The 14,099-nt window shown below is 48.6% G+C and overlaps 1 protein-coding gene across 1 annotated transcript in view; it reads right to left on the bottom strand.

Moving 5' to 3' along the window:
- Window positions 1-10,661, bottom strand: part of Cplx1 (complexin 1) — a 28,687-nt gene extending 18,026 nt beyond the window's left edge. Inside the window, exons 1-2 of the mRNA XM_075943090.1 lie at window positions 10,527-10,661; window positions 9,120-9,222 (exon numbers count right to left, since the gene is read on the bottom strand). Coding sequence (XP_075799205.1) covers window positions 9,120-9,150 — 31 coding nt within the window. The 5' untranslated portion in view covers window positions 9,151-9,222; window positions 10,527-10,661. The remainder of the gene's footprint in view (window positions 1-9,119; window positions 9,223-10,526) is intronic.
- Between the last annotated feature and the right edge of the window lie 3,438 nt (window positions 10,662-14,099).

The raw sequence follows: 14,099 nt of genomic DNA, 5'->3' as shown, positions 1-14,099 counted from the left end.
GGCCTCAAACTCAGAGATCTACCTGCCTCTACCTCCTGAGTACTGGGATGAAAGGTGTGCACCACCACTGCCCAGCTTCTTTTGCTTTTCTACAAGGATACTTTATTCACTTCACTGCAACAGGTTAATGGGCTGGAAAATAAAAAATAGAAGCTAGAATGCTACCTGTCCCATCTGCCAATTCTTAGGATGACTTCTTGTGCTATTGGAGTCTTTTAGAAAATTCATGCCTAAGCTTTTGATACCCCTCAACAAATGAATGGACACAAACAACAGTGGAATTCCATTCAGTCAGTCATTTCAGTCAGTCATAAGGAAAAAATCATTAGTGAAATAATCCAGATTTGGAGAAATAAATATTGAATGTTCTCTCTTCTATTCCAGTCCTAGATTTTACTTTTCATATATTTCTGTCTATGTACATGTATGTGTGTAGGTCATAAAACTATAAAGTGGACCATGAGAGAGGAAAAAACAGTCTGAAGATGGAGAAAGAGTAAGAGAATATATTTGATGTGAAAGCAGAAAGGTTATTGCATGGAAGAAAGCCACTGTGGGGTGGGGATAGATGGGTGGAGGAGAACAATGAGGAAGGATGACCAACAAAAGCAAAGAATGAATGAAAATGCTATAATGAAACTTTGGATGCTAAACAAAGAAAACAAACACAAAAGCAGTTCCAGGGCACTGGGGAGACAGGGTGCATGTGCAGCTACAGACACAGCTGCGGGAATGTTTTTGTCCTTGTGGTGGTGTGATTGAATGGCCCCCATAGGATCAAATATTGAAAATTTGGTCCCCAGCTTGTGTAACTGTTTGGAATACATTAGGTTTGGCTGTGTTGGGGAAGGTGTGCCATTGGGGGTGGGATTTGGTGTTTCAAAAGCCCATGGCATTTCCAGTTATTTCTCCCTCTGCCTCCTACTTGAAGATAAGGATATAAGCACACAGCTACTGCTCTAGCGCTCTGCCTGCTCCCTTGGTCACGGTATCTCTTTAGAGCAATAGATGAGTAAGTAACATAGTTCTGAAAGAAGAGCCCTCACTCACTTCAGAACCATTACCCAGCCCCTTTAATCCCAGCACTCAATAAGCAGAAGTAAGCAGAACTCTGTGAGTTCAAAGACAGCCTTGTCTACATAGTGAGTTCCAGATCAACCAAGGCTAGCTACACAGTGAGACCTTGTCTCAAAAAACAAACAGGGGCTGGAGAGATGACTCAGAGGTTAAGAGCACTGGCTACTCTTCCAGAGCTCCTGAGTTCAGTTCCCAGCAACCTGTGGTGGTTCACAGTCATCTATAATGAGCTCTGGTGCCCTCTTCTGGGGTGTAGGCATAACACTGTATACATAATAAATAAATCTTAAAAAAAAAACAGCAACAACAAAACCAAAACAAAACTAAGTAAGTTTAACAAAATAAATGTATAAGTATCACAAAATCAGGTGTGAACACCAAAATGCTCTTGTGTACGAAGAAAACAGAATGTTAGCTCAACCCTCTACACTAACTCAAAAAACCCAAAAACAGAAGAAAGAATGAAAATGCACAAGGAATCCTGCATCTGGGAAGAGCAGGCACAAGAATCCTGAACTGAGCCAGCCTGGGCTACTACATCATAGAGAGACCTTGTCTTTGTGGGGAGGGGTCAGGGATGTAAGTGGGCAAGATTTTGGACATGATGAAACCATTATACATTGTGTACATGTGTGAAAACATGGCAGTGTACCTGTAAATATGCAAAATTACTAAAATATATTTTTAAAAGTACATGGAACCCCTGTAGTTACCTTGGCAAGGACTTGATCATTTCTGGCTTAAGCAGTTGGGACTAAATAATGTTATTTATTTCTTGAAACAGTATCTCACTATGTTGTCCTTGCTAGCCTAGAATTTGGTATGTAGATCAGGCAGGCCTCAAACTCATAGAGATCCACTGGCTTCTGCCTCTCACTAGGTTTCAGATACTGGGATTAAAGGTGTGCTGCCACAGCCAGCTTTTTTGTTTTGTTTTTACACGTTTATTTACTTATTTATCCTGTATGTACGCGTGCACACACATGTGTGTGTATGTGTGTGTATGTGCATGTGTATGTGTCTACACATGAGAATGTGCCATATTGTGGGTGTGGAGATCAGTGGATAATTTTTTAGAATCAGTTTTCTTTGCCTATGCAGTAATCCAGGGATTGAACCCAGGTCATCAGTCTCAGGAGTAAGCACATCTTCCCCCTGGGCCACCTCATTGACCCTGACGTAGGCTCCAGAGCTCTGCAGAAGACTTTTGCTTTTCTGTGCTTGTTTTAGAGGCAGGGTCTCTCTCTGTATCCCTGTGTGGACCGGAACTTGCTATATAGACTAGGATCACCTGTAGCAAACTTCCTGCTCTGCCTCCCAGGCACGTAGCAGATTTTAAAAAAAAGATTCAGTCTCCATTTTAAAACGAAATAATGAACCTAAAGAAAGCACCTCTGAAAGTTAGGGTGATAAAGATCAGGTCCAGCACACTGCTGTGGTGGGTGCTGGCACTGCCGAGGAAACAGGCCCTGACTGAACCGCAGCAAAGCTGGCTCCACTGTCTTTGTTTTTAACTCATATGGTCATTGGTTTTGTTGTCTTTTATTATTTCCTTTAGTTTTGAGATTATAATATAATTACATCATTTCTCCTTTCCCTTCCCTCCATCCATACCCTCCCATATACCTCTTCCTGCTCTCTTCAAATTCAAGATATCTTTTCTCATTAGTTGCTGTTACACATGCTTATGTGTATGTATACACATATGTATTCCTAAAGATAATCTGCTCAGTCTGTATAATGTTATGTGTATGTATGTTTTCAGAGCTGACCATTTGGTATTGGATAACCAACTGGTGTGTTCCTCCCTGGAGAAGATTATTTCTCCCACTCGCAGAATTCCTTAGCAGCCTGTAAGTTGAAGCCTGGTGCTCTTCCCCCATCCACTTTGGCATGTCTGTTATTGTCCTTGGATGGAGTTTTACTAAAGCCACAGGAATGCCAGCCCAGCTAGACAATGGCATCCAGTAAATACTAGAAAAAAATCAAAGTAGAATTCTAGGCAAAAACTAGAGGATGATTGACATGATTTTATATTATCTATTAGGTTTTTGAAGTAAAGATGAAACACATGGTGCTGGTTTCAGTTTTTGTCAACTTGTCATGAATCAGTTATCTGGGAAGAGAGAACTTCAACCGAGGAACTGCTTCCATCACACTTGCTGAAGGAAGTCTATGTAGGCATTTTCCTGATTAATGATTGACGTGCAAGGATCAAAGCTACTGTAGGTTGTGCCAACCCTGGGCAGATAGATGGTCCTGGGTTTTATAAGAAAACACACTTAGCAATCCACGGAGAGCAAGCTAGTAAACAGCACCCCTCAGATAAACTGTAAGCTGAAATGAACCCTTTCCTCTGTAAGTTGTTTTTAGTCTTGGTGTTTATCATAGCGACAGAAACCAAACCATGACAATCGTTTCTTCCCATGCAGTAACCACCTCGAGCTAGGGATGTTACACAAAGTAGCCCCTCTGTCTCCAGCCACTGAAATTCCTGATGAGCCCCAATCCACAATGGGCCTTCCCCTTCCCTCTTGGCTTCTTTCTGGGAATACCCGTTCATCACCACCCTATCCTCACTCCTATAGTACATAGAAGAGGGGGTGGCACATTCAGAACCTGGTAAGCTAGAACTTTTTATCCTTTCTGGTCAATGAATAAACTTCTTTCTAGAGGCAAGACTCCAAGGTTCTGGCCTAAGATGCTTGCTGGACTTGTGTCTCCAAGTCCTACCCCTTAGCCTACTGGGGATGAGTAATGTTTTGATATCACAGTAAGTTAGTTTTCTGCTCTTATTCCTGATTCTGTATATCCATCCCATGTCTCTCTTGAGTATTAGAAATCTGGTCTGAAGTCCCTTATCCCACCATGCAATGTCTTCAAGTCAGAAAGCAAAAAGGTCCTGGGAAAGTATCTATGAGCTGGACTTTGCCCTGACCTGGTCACCTACTTAAGCACAATATTTAGGCCTTTGGTCTCATTGGTTCCTTATGGCTTTGCCTTGGTGAGTAGATTCAAGGTCCTCGCAGGGCCGGTTTTCATCCCAGATCAGTTCCGAGCCTTGTGTTGTGGAAGCCAGCGTCTATGCCCCATGTCATGGGCTAAACAGAATGAACACACCGGCTCAGTTTCTGCGGGGCTTCCCTTGATTTTGGAGCTGAGATATCAAAGACTGCTCCTGGGCACAACCCCTTTTGTGGTTCCATAAGCTGACTAGAGCACATACGATTGCCCTACTGGCTAGATCCTTCGGGGAGGAAGAAAAGGCCTGCTGTAGGTACTGCCATCGGTTCCTATGGAGCAAAGTGTCAGACAGACAACACTGTCTGATCTTGGCTTTTGGGAAAGGACAAACACAGAGGAAACAGAGATTAGATGAAGTCACCAATTAGTAAATTCAAAGAGTCGTGCTCTGTGACAGATGGCCCAGCCACCAGTCTTGAACGTGATTGGAATTCTGGCCCTCTGCTCAGTCATTCTTCCAGTCACTCGGAACTGATCCAGTCCACTGACTCTGCCATGTGCTCTCCCCAAACAACCTCAGATGACCAGAGGTGACAGTGCTGCTGTTCTCTGCTGAGGGAGACAAGGGTCAGGGATAGTGAGGTAGGACCCAAGGCAGGGGCCTAGGAGCGCCTCCATCCAGCTGAGCAGTCAGAGCCTGACATTTCTATTGGGTGCGGCCACTCATAAATGTCAGTCTGAGACAAAGGCCAGGAGCAGCAGCTGCAGACAGCAGGGCACCAGCCTCCCTTGGAGCCTGTGCTCCAGCAGCTGCCTGACTGACTAGATTAGTCCTCCATGTCTGGACCTCAGTCTGTACCTAGCACTGGACACCAACTCCCAGTAGCAGTTCTCAGCACAAGTACCCAATGCTCAGCACTAGCTAAATGTCCTTGGCTGCAGAGTCCACCTCTCTTCTCATAGAACCATAGGCTGTCCTTCTTATCCTGCTGAGCTGCTGGTCCTACAAAAATGCAACAAGAGACCCTGGGACCGTAGGGGCAGAGAGCGGTGGTGTTCACCCTAATCCAGGAGATAAATGAGGATAACACCGGAAAACTAAACTACGTGGGGGCAAAAGCAGGTGAGGATGGTTCTGGAGAGATGGTGAGACCAACCGGGTGCTTTCCTGTCCCCCGGCCAGAAGCTCCTTCCTCCAGGGATCCTTTAGGCACACAGGCTTCTCTAAGAAGTCCCTGGCTAATAGTGGGAAACCTCAGACTATGGGTTTCTGCAAAGCGGGGTGTTTAGCCCCCTCTACCCACCCTATGGTGGTAGGCAGGAAGGAGCCAAAGAAGAGGGTATCCCGTGGGAAGGTGCCAGGGGAGAGCCTGCAATGCTGCCTCTTCTTTCTTGATTCCCTTTCCAGCTTGGGTTGGGCTTTGCTAGGCTAGTCCGCACCAGGCAGTGTGAATTTGCCCGTCACTCTGAAGCTCCTATGCCAGTAACCTCCAGCAGTAGATGGCTGTCACGGCTAGTTCTGCAGTGTACAGCATTGGCACACTAGTGTCCATTAGGGCTGGGAAATGTACCTTGAGTCCCAGCCAAGATTTCTTGCCAACCAACGGCTCAGAACATGAATGACAATCGGTAAAGTGCTCAGCATCCTCTTCAACCCCAGTCAGGACTAAGGCATTTTCAGTTGATCCACAGTCTAATCGACCAGGAGTATCCTCTCCTAAGGAAAGAGCTGCCTTTCAAGGTTTAGGGAGAGAAGCTGTTTCCCTGAAGTGTCCTTCTCGCCACTGAGAGTCATGGGGCGCGAGTTGGATCTGCTGCGGTGCACCGTACTAGTGTCTTCTGAGTGCACAGGAGTGTGGGTATTTTGTCCTCAAGTGTTTGCTAGCTGCCTGCTCTACTGGGTAAGATAGGAAACGGGGAATCCTATCTATGAAGGGCTCATGGTTAGCAGGCCTGGCATCAAGCGCAAGGCCCAACCAAGCACTGAGAGCTATTCATTCAATTCCTGCCCTGGTCTGGAGTTCGTGCGTCTACACCAGCCCTCATCTTTGTAGCTGCTTCAATCAGTGGTGCCTAGTGGAAAGCTTCCACAGGATTCCACAGACACATCTGCCAATCAGATAAAGGGCTGTTGCTTAGTTTCTACCCAGGGTAGAGCAGTGATACCAGAATAGCAACAGCCACTTTAAAACTGAGGGGTAGGATAAGTGTGGATGGGCACAAAGGGTAACACCAGGTCCCGATGGCATTGCTGAGCCACCCAATCCTCTGCCACCCTGACTCCAGCTGCTTTCCTCTGGGTCTCTGGTACTTTATCGTGAGACACCCTTCAAGAGCTTCACCTGCAGCCCAGCTCAGTGGCAACCCCATTATCCTCTCTGTACGGGAAGCTCTGAGTGTCTACCTGTGTCCCATACAGCTAAGACCAGCAGTAGTCTGGGAACTCAATGCAGAAGGGTGGGAGAAACAACAGAGAAAGCTGTACTGGTGAGACAAGATGTTGGGTATTTGCAGCAGACAAAACCGCAAATGAAAGATGGAAAGGACACCTGACTCTTCACATCATGCCACGCTCCTCCTCACTAACACCCTCCAGGCTTGCTCAGCTCCTCACAAATCGCATCCTGGACACTTGTCCACCTGTCCCAAGCCAAGGTGCCAGACTTTCACCTGAAATCTTCCTTTTCTCATGCAGTAGGGGCTCCAAGGGTTGTGTCCTGCTCCTGAATCACATCTTGGTCTCCAGAGAGGATGCAACAGGTGGCACTAGAATGGAGAACCTCTGGCAAGCAGCAGAACTGGGGCTTGACTGAGCCCAAATAGGCCACTGGAATTGCACACACAGCAGAATCCAGGCACCCACATAGCATCTACAGGAAACACCTGAAACTATCTAGAACTTTGCAACCCAAGGTGAATTTGTCTCTGAACCGAAAGCCTGTGAATTTCAGGACATCACTCACGGTTCCATGGCATTCACACACAAGTCTCGGTTTCTCTGAGCCTCATCTCCAGAATGTACTGTTGCCCAGGCCTGCCTCTGAGGAGGCATTAGGAACACGCCAAAAGGGACACGGGGCTTCAAAGTGGGGGCTACTGCTCCTGACAGGCATGGGCCTAGAATGGCCAGGCAATGATGAAGGTGTATACCATATCCTCATCTAGCCAGATCGCAGACCTACCCCTCTTTGGTCTAGGGTCGTGTGAAGCAACAGACCATAAATGCCTGGACCTGCAACCCTAAGAAGACGCAACCCAGTGAAAGAGCTGTTCATCTCTTTCTAGGATATTGTTTTCTTTCCTGTCACCTCGTTTCTCTACATCTGGGGCTTGATCTGTGTCCTGGGGTCTCTGTCGCATTCTGACCCTTATCTGGAACCCATTCCTCTCCTCTAACCATCTACGTCTGGCTCTATTTTGCTCACAAACATCCTAAGACACCAAAGGTGACATGCACTAGAGAGAGAGGAGCTCAGGGCTCATGACAAAACTGAGAGTGAGCTGGTGAAGCTATTACCAGCTCCACCAAACATCGCGGGAACTACGTTCATATCCCCACAGAATGAATGCAAAACAGATTTGGCGTGGTTTTGATGATGTTTAGCCTAGTATGTGGTTGCTACCCTGTAGCCCTCTGTCTGCTGGTTATCTCCCACCGGCAGCTTCCACAGCACCCCAAGAAACACACCCCATTGCTGGTGCAGGAGAAACTTTGGGCTGGCATAGAACAAAGAGGGAATCCAGGCTGGCAATTACCCAGCTAATTTCAGCTATGTAGACAGCCAAATCAGATATTTCAGTTTCTTTAAAAGCCCACCTCAGGGCCTGAATTAGCCATCTAATTAATTATCTGTAGCAGCCTGGGATTCTCTGGTATAACACAAGTCGCTACTGATGCAGGATGCTGGCTTGTCCCTGAATCCTTTCCTGGTGATGTAATCATTATAATTAGATTCAACCTGAGTCTACCTCTGCCATGAACTCTCCGCAAGCACAAGGGGTCTACTTTTCATCATGTATGAGAGAAGTCAAAGACACCCTCTGGGTGGGCCTCTCTTTTTGCTAGCCCTGAGGCCCCAACCAGCTTCCTCTCTGTAAGGCCCCTCCCTTCCCAATATCAGCAAAGGATGCCTAGCGCGTTCCAGCTGCGACTCACGTCAGTCATGAGGTCCTTCTGCAGGCCACAAGGATTCTCCAATAGTAGAATTGGTAAAGTCTTGGCATTGACACCACACAAGGTTGCTGGGGCACCCACAGCAGGCAGCTCTGAACAAACTTGAGGCCTGTCTAGGGTGATCTCAAAGTCTACAGGCCTGAGCTGCCCAAACTGCCCTGCTGAAGCTCATTCAGGCCAAATGGGAAGCAAACCTTCAGTTCACTGTTTTAGCGCCTCCTGGCCAAGAACTCGGCCCACTGTTCTCTACCAGCTTCTAGTCCTATTGCTGCTGGTTACAAAGATGGTTTTGGACCACATGGGGACAGGACTACCTCCAAACAGTGGCTGCCCTTACTCAACAATATAAAGGGGCTATATTTTCTCTGCAGAAGGGGATTTGGTTACATTTGGCTACACAGTTATCTTTTCTTGTCCTGGCGAACAGTATCATCTCTTACCTGGGTGAAGCCCATAGGTGCCAATGCCACAGTTAAGATTACCCCAATCCTGTTTCCTAACCCAATGCTGGTGCACCTTTTGTTCCCAGGACTGCCACAGTGAAGGCTGCTCACAAGCCTCCTTGGAGTATCTGCCTTGATTTATGTGGCTCAGCTCTTGATTTGCCTCAGGATGACCAGTGGGCTTTACTGGACCATGGGATGGGAGCACATTGCCATCTTACACAGCACATACCCCCCACATCTTGTCTTCAATCCCAAGCCTTGAGTTTCCAAGGGATTCAAAAGTATTGGGCTAGGGCACTGCCCTGGTTTTGTTCAGTTGGTAAGCGAGCATCTGTAGAGGCTGTGTGTGAGGTCAGAGTGGTCATGCAGCAATGTGTTTAAGTGCCACTGCAGTGGTGGAGACATGTCTGTGTATCCATAGTGGCCCAACCAGGTCCCCCTCCCTGCCCACTTCCTACCTCCCAGGGCTTGTTTCATCACGAACTCCATGATGATGGCTTGGTTCCTCAGGAGCCACTCCGGGGTCAGATTTCACATTCAAGTGTGGTCAGAGTCCTCTTCCTAGAGAGAGCAGGTGATCACTCTGACCAGGCTTTCCTCAGACCCTCGTCTACTCCTTCTGCCCTTCTCCAGTACCCTGTGGGGGAGGCTTTGACCCATAACCAGACCAGGATGGCAGGGTCCAGAGCCTAGTCAAATCAACAGTTATCTTGCTGCTTCTGGGATTTCTGAAGGAAGCTTTTAGCTGCCACTGCAGCTTACAACTTGGGGACACCAGTTACAGGAGTCTAGCATCAGCCTCCTCAAGGGAGGGGTGGAGCCCAGGGGGCGTTTGAAGGTCAATGCTCCACTGTGGTGCCTAGGTTCTGGCTGCTCAGCTTCCTTGATAGTTCTGGAGCAGTGGGGCAGGGGCCCCTCTGGAGAAAGACTGGAGTGATAAGTCCATAAATGCTGCCCCTCCCCCCGGAAAGGTCCTTAGGGCTTCTTACTAGTATCAACTATATCCGTCTCTAGGGAGACTCTGGAGGCCCCCAAAGGGCCCAGAGCAGAACTGGTCCTGCATTGGGGAGAGAGAGATGGCAGAGTTCCAGTCTTCCAGTGGGAATGGGGGCATATGGCCCCCACCTGCTTCTGCATGGAGTAGGGTGACCCAAGCCAGAATGTACAGCCCGAGCTGAAGTGCCAGCAGCGCTTGGGAAGGTGTTTCTGCAATGCCAACAGCTGCAGGGACAACCCTCTTTGTAGGGTCTTTTCTGCCAGGGAACCTAGTCCCTGGGGATCCAGTATTTCACGGGCTTCCCTCTGCGGAATGAGACCCCAACGAACTGTAGAGGAATGCCAGGCAAGGATAGTGTCCCAGAAGCTAGGGGTTCAGGGATGCTTTTGCCGCAAAGCCAATTGTCTTCTAAACTTCTGTTTCCAGGGAGTCGGGGGATGGGGGCTCCGCAGGGCCAGCCGCAGAGAGGTTAGGACGCTGCGGAGATTCCGCAAAGACCGAGGCGTCCAGTTCTTTTGCGGCCGCCGCACCCTTTGCTTTGCGGACGGGCGAAGTGCCCGGCCCGAGCGCGGCCTCAGGCCAGAGCGCACCTCTCAAAGGAGAAAAAGACGCCTATGGGAGAGGTAACTGAGGGCCGTTTCAGCACCTCGCGCTGGACAGCACCCTCAAGGCTGAGCAACCTTGAGGAAAATCCCGGGGCTGAGTGGAACCAAGAAAGAGCCAGGGAACCCGGGAGCTGGGGAGGAGACCCAGGGCTAGAAAGCGGGGAGCCGGGAAGGGAAGCCCAGGAGTCGGGAGGAAGACTGGGCTGGGAAACGGAGAGGAGGGAGCCGGTTAAGGCCGGACCAGCATCAAGGGCGCCTGTTACCTTCCCGGGGCGGACGATCAGCAGCAACGCGCTCTGGGGCCGGCGGGGTCCATGTGGTGCTCTGAGCTGCTGCGGCGGCTGAAGGGCACCGCGAGGAGGGCGCGTCACTCTGAGGCGCCCCCGCCCGCGTCCCGCATGACGAGGAGGGCGGGGCGCGGCGGAAGGGGGGGCAGCCGCGCCCCCGGTCCACAGATCCTGGCCTGGAGCGCGCGAAGGCTGCATAGGGGCCCCTCCTTGGTGCCGGCCACTCTTTCCACACCAGTTTGGAGACCCTCGAGAAGTCCCCGCTTGCGAGAACAAGGAGAACGCAGGATTAGGGTCAGCACCCCTAATCTACCCATCGCGTTTTGCGCCTGACCGGGTTGCCTTCGTCTCTACTCCTTTGCTGGCAGGGCAGGAGGAAGCGAGCAGAGTCCGAGACCTAGTCTCCCCCCTCCTTCCCCCCTCTATAGCGCTGGATAGGCCCATACATCCAAGCTTGTCCAAGTGTGCAGAGCCAAATGTGGCTTTGAATGGACAGAAACTCCAGCCAGCAAGGGACGCCTGAAGGTCACTGCGGACACGGATGGGCGGGGGCTCCTCTGGGACAGCCTTAGCCCCGCCTCTAGGCCGCCCCTTCCCTGGCGCCAGGATTTCAACCCTGCTGAGCCTGCAAGGTAGAAGAGCCTGGTTGCCACAATGTTGGCCTGGCATCCCTGCACGCACCCTGGGGGCTTCTGTGAGGCAATCAGCTCCGCAGAAGCCTGATTATCTGGGGACGCCTAAGCTGTTCTGGCTCTGGCTAGCCAAGGGTGACTATCAGCCTACAGGGGCTAGTGCTGATGGACATTGCGTTAACTGTTACTGTTCCTCCTGGCTGAGTCATTCCTCAGGATTAGGTAGCTCTTGACCTCCATCCAATTCAGGGAGATTTCTGGCCTAATGAGTATTCCTCCCTCACCAACTTCCCAAAGTTGCTTCAAGGTGCTTGGCAGCTCAAACTCACAGGGGTGGTGTCCATCACTGACTTCCTTTCATCAGATCCTGTTCCTTTGACCTGGCAGACAAAGTAGAAGAGACCAGAAAGGGAGCTGAGGTGAAGAGAGGAAGAGAGAGTATCAAGCCCTATGCTTTCAAGCCCCCACTTCAGTCTGGGGAGCTTAGAGTTTGGGAACTCAGAGAGCCCCTCAATACGGTCTGTTCCCAATGGTGGAGTGAACTGCACCTAGGCTTATGCCAACGAAGAGGAGACCATTCAGGAAGCTGAACCAGCAAAACTCGCACTGAACACAGAGGAGTTTAGTCTCCCAGTGCCCCTCACACTGGCCCTGTCCATCTCAGTTCACCCTCCTGGTAAGGTTGGTTGATGCCCCAGGTCTTGTGTATGCCCAGGACTGGTGCCCTGTGGAACAGCATCACAGATGTGCCCAGTCTGGCTCCGTCTGTGTTTTCAGTCTAGGGTAGCTAACAAAATCAAGGACTGGAGTAACAGACCCATCATTTCTCACTGGCTTTTCCTCTCTCCAGCACTCCATTAGATGGACCTGACCCTCTGGCAGCAATCCTGTAGAAGATCCCAGGTTGATCTCCTGAGCCAGAGCAGGCCAAGCTCATCCATTTACTACCCATAGCCCCAAGACTGACTGACTGACTAACAACTAACTAAAGGACCCTAGGACTTTCAAACTTCTACTTCATCTCTGTTTCTCTCTGGCTGTCTTTCTCTATCTCAATATATCATCTTTATATCTGTAGCTCTTGTCTTTATGTCTCTCTGTCCTAGCTTTTCCTTTTGTGACCATATGGGTACTTTGTCTGCTTGTCTGTACACCACATGTGCATCTGGTGCCCGTAGGGGCCAGAAGAGCATGCTGGGACTGGAGTTACAAATTTTGGTGAATACCATGTGGGCACTGGGAATCGAACCTGGGTCCTCTGAAAGTACCGTCAGTGCCCTCAACTATTGACTTATCTCTCTAGCTCTCTAGTTTAATTTTGTATATGTGGGGTTTTTTTTTTGTTGTTTTTTGAGGCTGGCTTTGAACTTGATATTTAGTCAATGGATGACTTTATACTCTTGTCACCACCTCTGAAGTTCTGAGAGTATAGTACACTGCCATACCCAGACTCTGGGAGAAATAATGATAGTCTAGGTTTGAGTGACAGAACCCTGGGAGGTGGCAGCTGCTTGGGCCTGAGAAAGCTTTCAGGGCAGTGTTGCCTTAGGGAAGAAGGCTCCATAACTGCCTACCCATCTGGGGTGTGTATCATAGCTAAGGCTGGCTACTATAAGCTACCTAGACTTCTAAACCTGATAGGAAGAGGTAACATGGCAAAAGTTCTGTGCCTAACTGGCCATCCATCTAGTCACACCTGTAGCAGACATGGTTTGAAAGCAAAGAGGCCAGTCTGGCCTCAAACTCACAGAGATCCCCCACTTCCACCTCCCAGCTGCTGGAAATTAAGGGTATAGATCACCACTCCTGGCTGCTTCATTTCTATTTTAATATTCTTGTGTGAGATATTTCTATATAAAAGGAATATTAGAAGCTGGGCGGTGGTGGCGTACGCCTTTAACCCCAGCACTCGGGAGGCAGAGGCAGGCGGATCTCTGTGAGTTCGAGACCAGCCTGATCTACAGAGCTAGTAGCTAGTTCCAGGACAGGCTCCAAAGCCACAGAGAAACCCTGTCTTGAAAACCCCCCCCAAAAAAAAGAAATATAGGTTGATAACCATCCATAATAGTCAAGCTTGTAGTCATGTTAGTTAGGTTTTCTAGATATATAAAGATATATTTCAGTTAGGTACTTTTCAAATCTTTCAGAGACCTTCAGAATATAGCATTTAAAATGTTTAAAAAACTTTGGGCTTCTCATGGCAATGAGACACATCTGCTCCTGGCAGCACCAATCTACTTCAAGAGGAAGATGGGCATCAAAAAGGCTCTTCATGGAGTTTGTTAGCCATTTGGGCAAGAAACTGCTCTTGCCTGGACTGCTTGATGGTATGTGGTATGAACTGGACATGCAGGACCCAGAAAAAAAAAGACTGCTGAAGTTAAAGAAGGTGAGACAGTCCTTCGGGGTTCCTGCTTCATCTTCTGCAGGACACAGAAGAAAGTGACTGACAAATTGCCAATATAGGCAGATCTGTTTAAAAAATTTCCTGCTACATGGAAAAGTCTGCCAGATACTATGAGCCTGTAGGCTAAAGATGGATGCCCCAACAGTACAGAAGAACTCTGGGTGACTGCCCAGGCAGTGGGATGTCTCTGTCAATTCTAGAAGTCTGGAAGTTGTTTACAATGCACTTCCTGTTTACTTATGTAATATTATATCCTTCTGGAGTCTTTGATGGAGTTGAAATTATAATTATAGTTTTCCTTAGTTATGATAAAAGATAATGTAGATATAAATATAGTAACTGTAACTCTTACTTGATAACTGTTTTGTTATATATAATCTTACTACATTAAAGTTAAAACCTTTTTTTATTTAAACAGAAAAGGGGAAGTGATGTGGGATTCCCTTCGGTATTCTGTGACTACCATTGGTTAATAAAGAAACTGGCTTGGCCTGACAGAGTAGAACAGAG

The sequence above is a fragment of the Microtus pennsylvanicus genome, chromosome 12 (genome assembly GCF_037038515.1).
Source record: "Microtus pennsylvanicus isolate mMicPen1 chromosome 12, mMicPen1.hap1, whole genome shotgun sequence".
Classification (NCBI taxonomy): Eukaryota; Metazoa; Chordata; class Mammalia; order Rodentia; family Cricetidae; genus Microtus; species Microtus pennsylvanicus.
The sequence above is the reverse complement of the archived record's forward strand: the minus strand, read 5'-3'. Positions and strand labels throughout refer to the sequence as shown.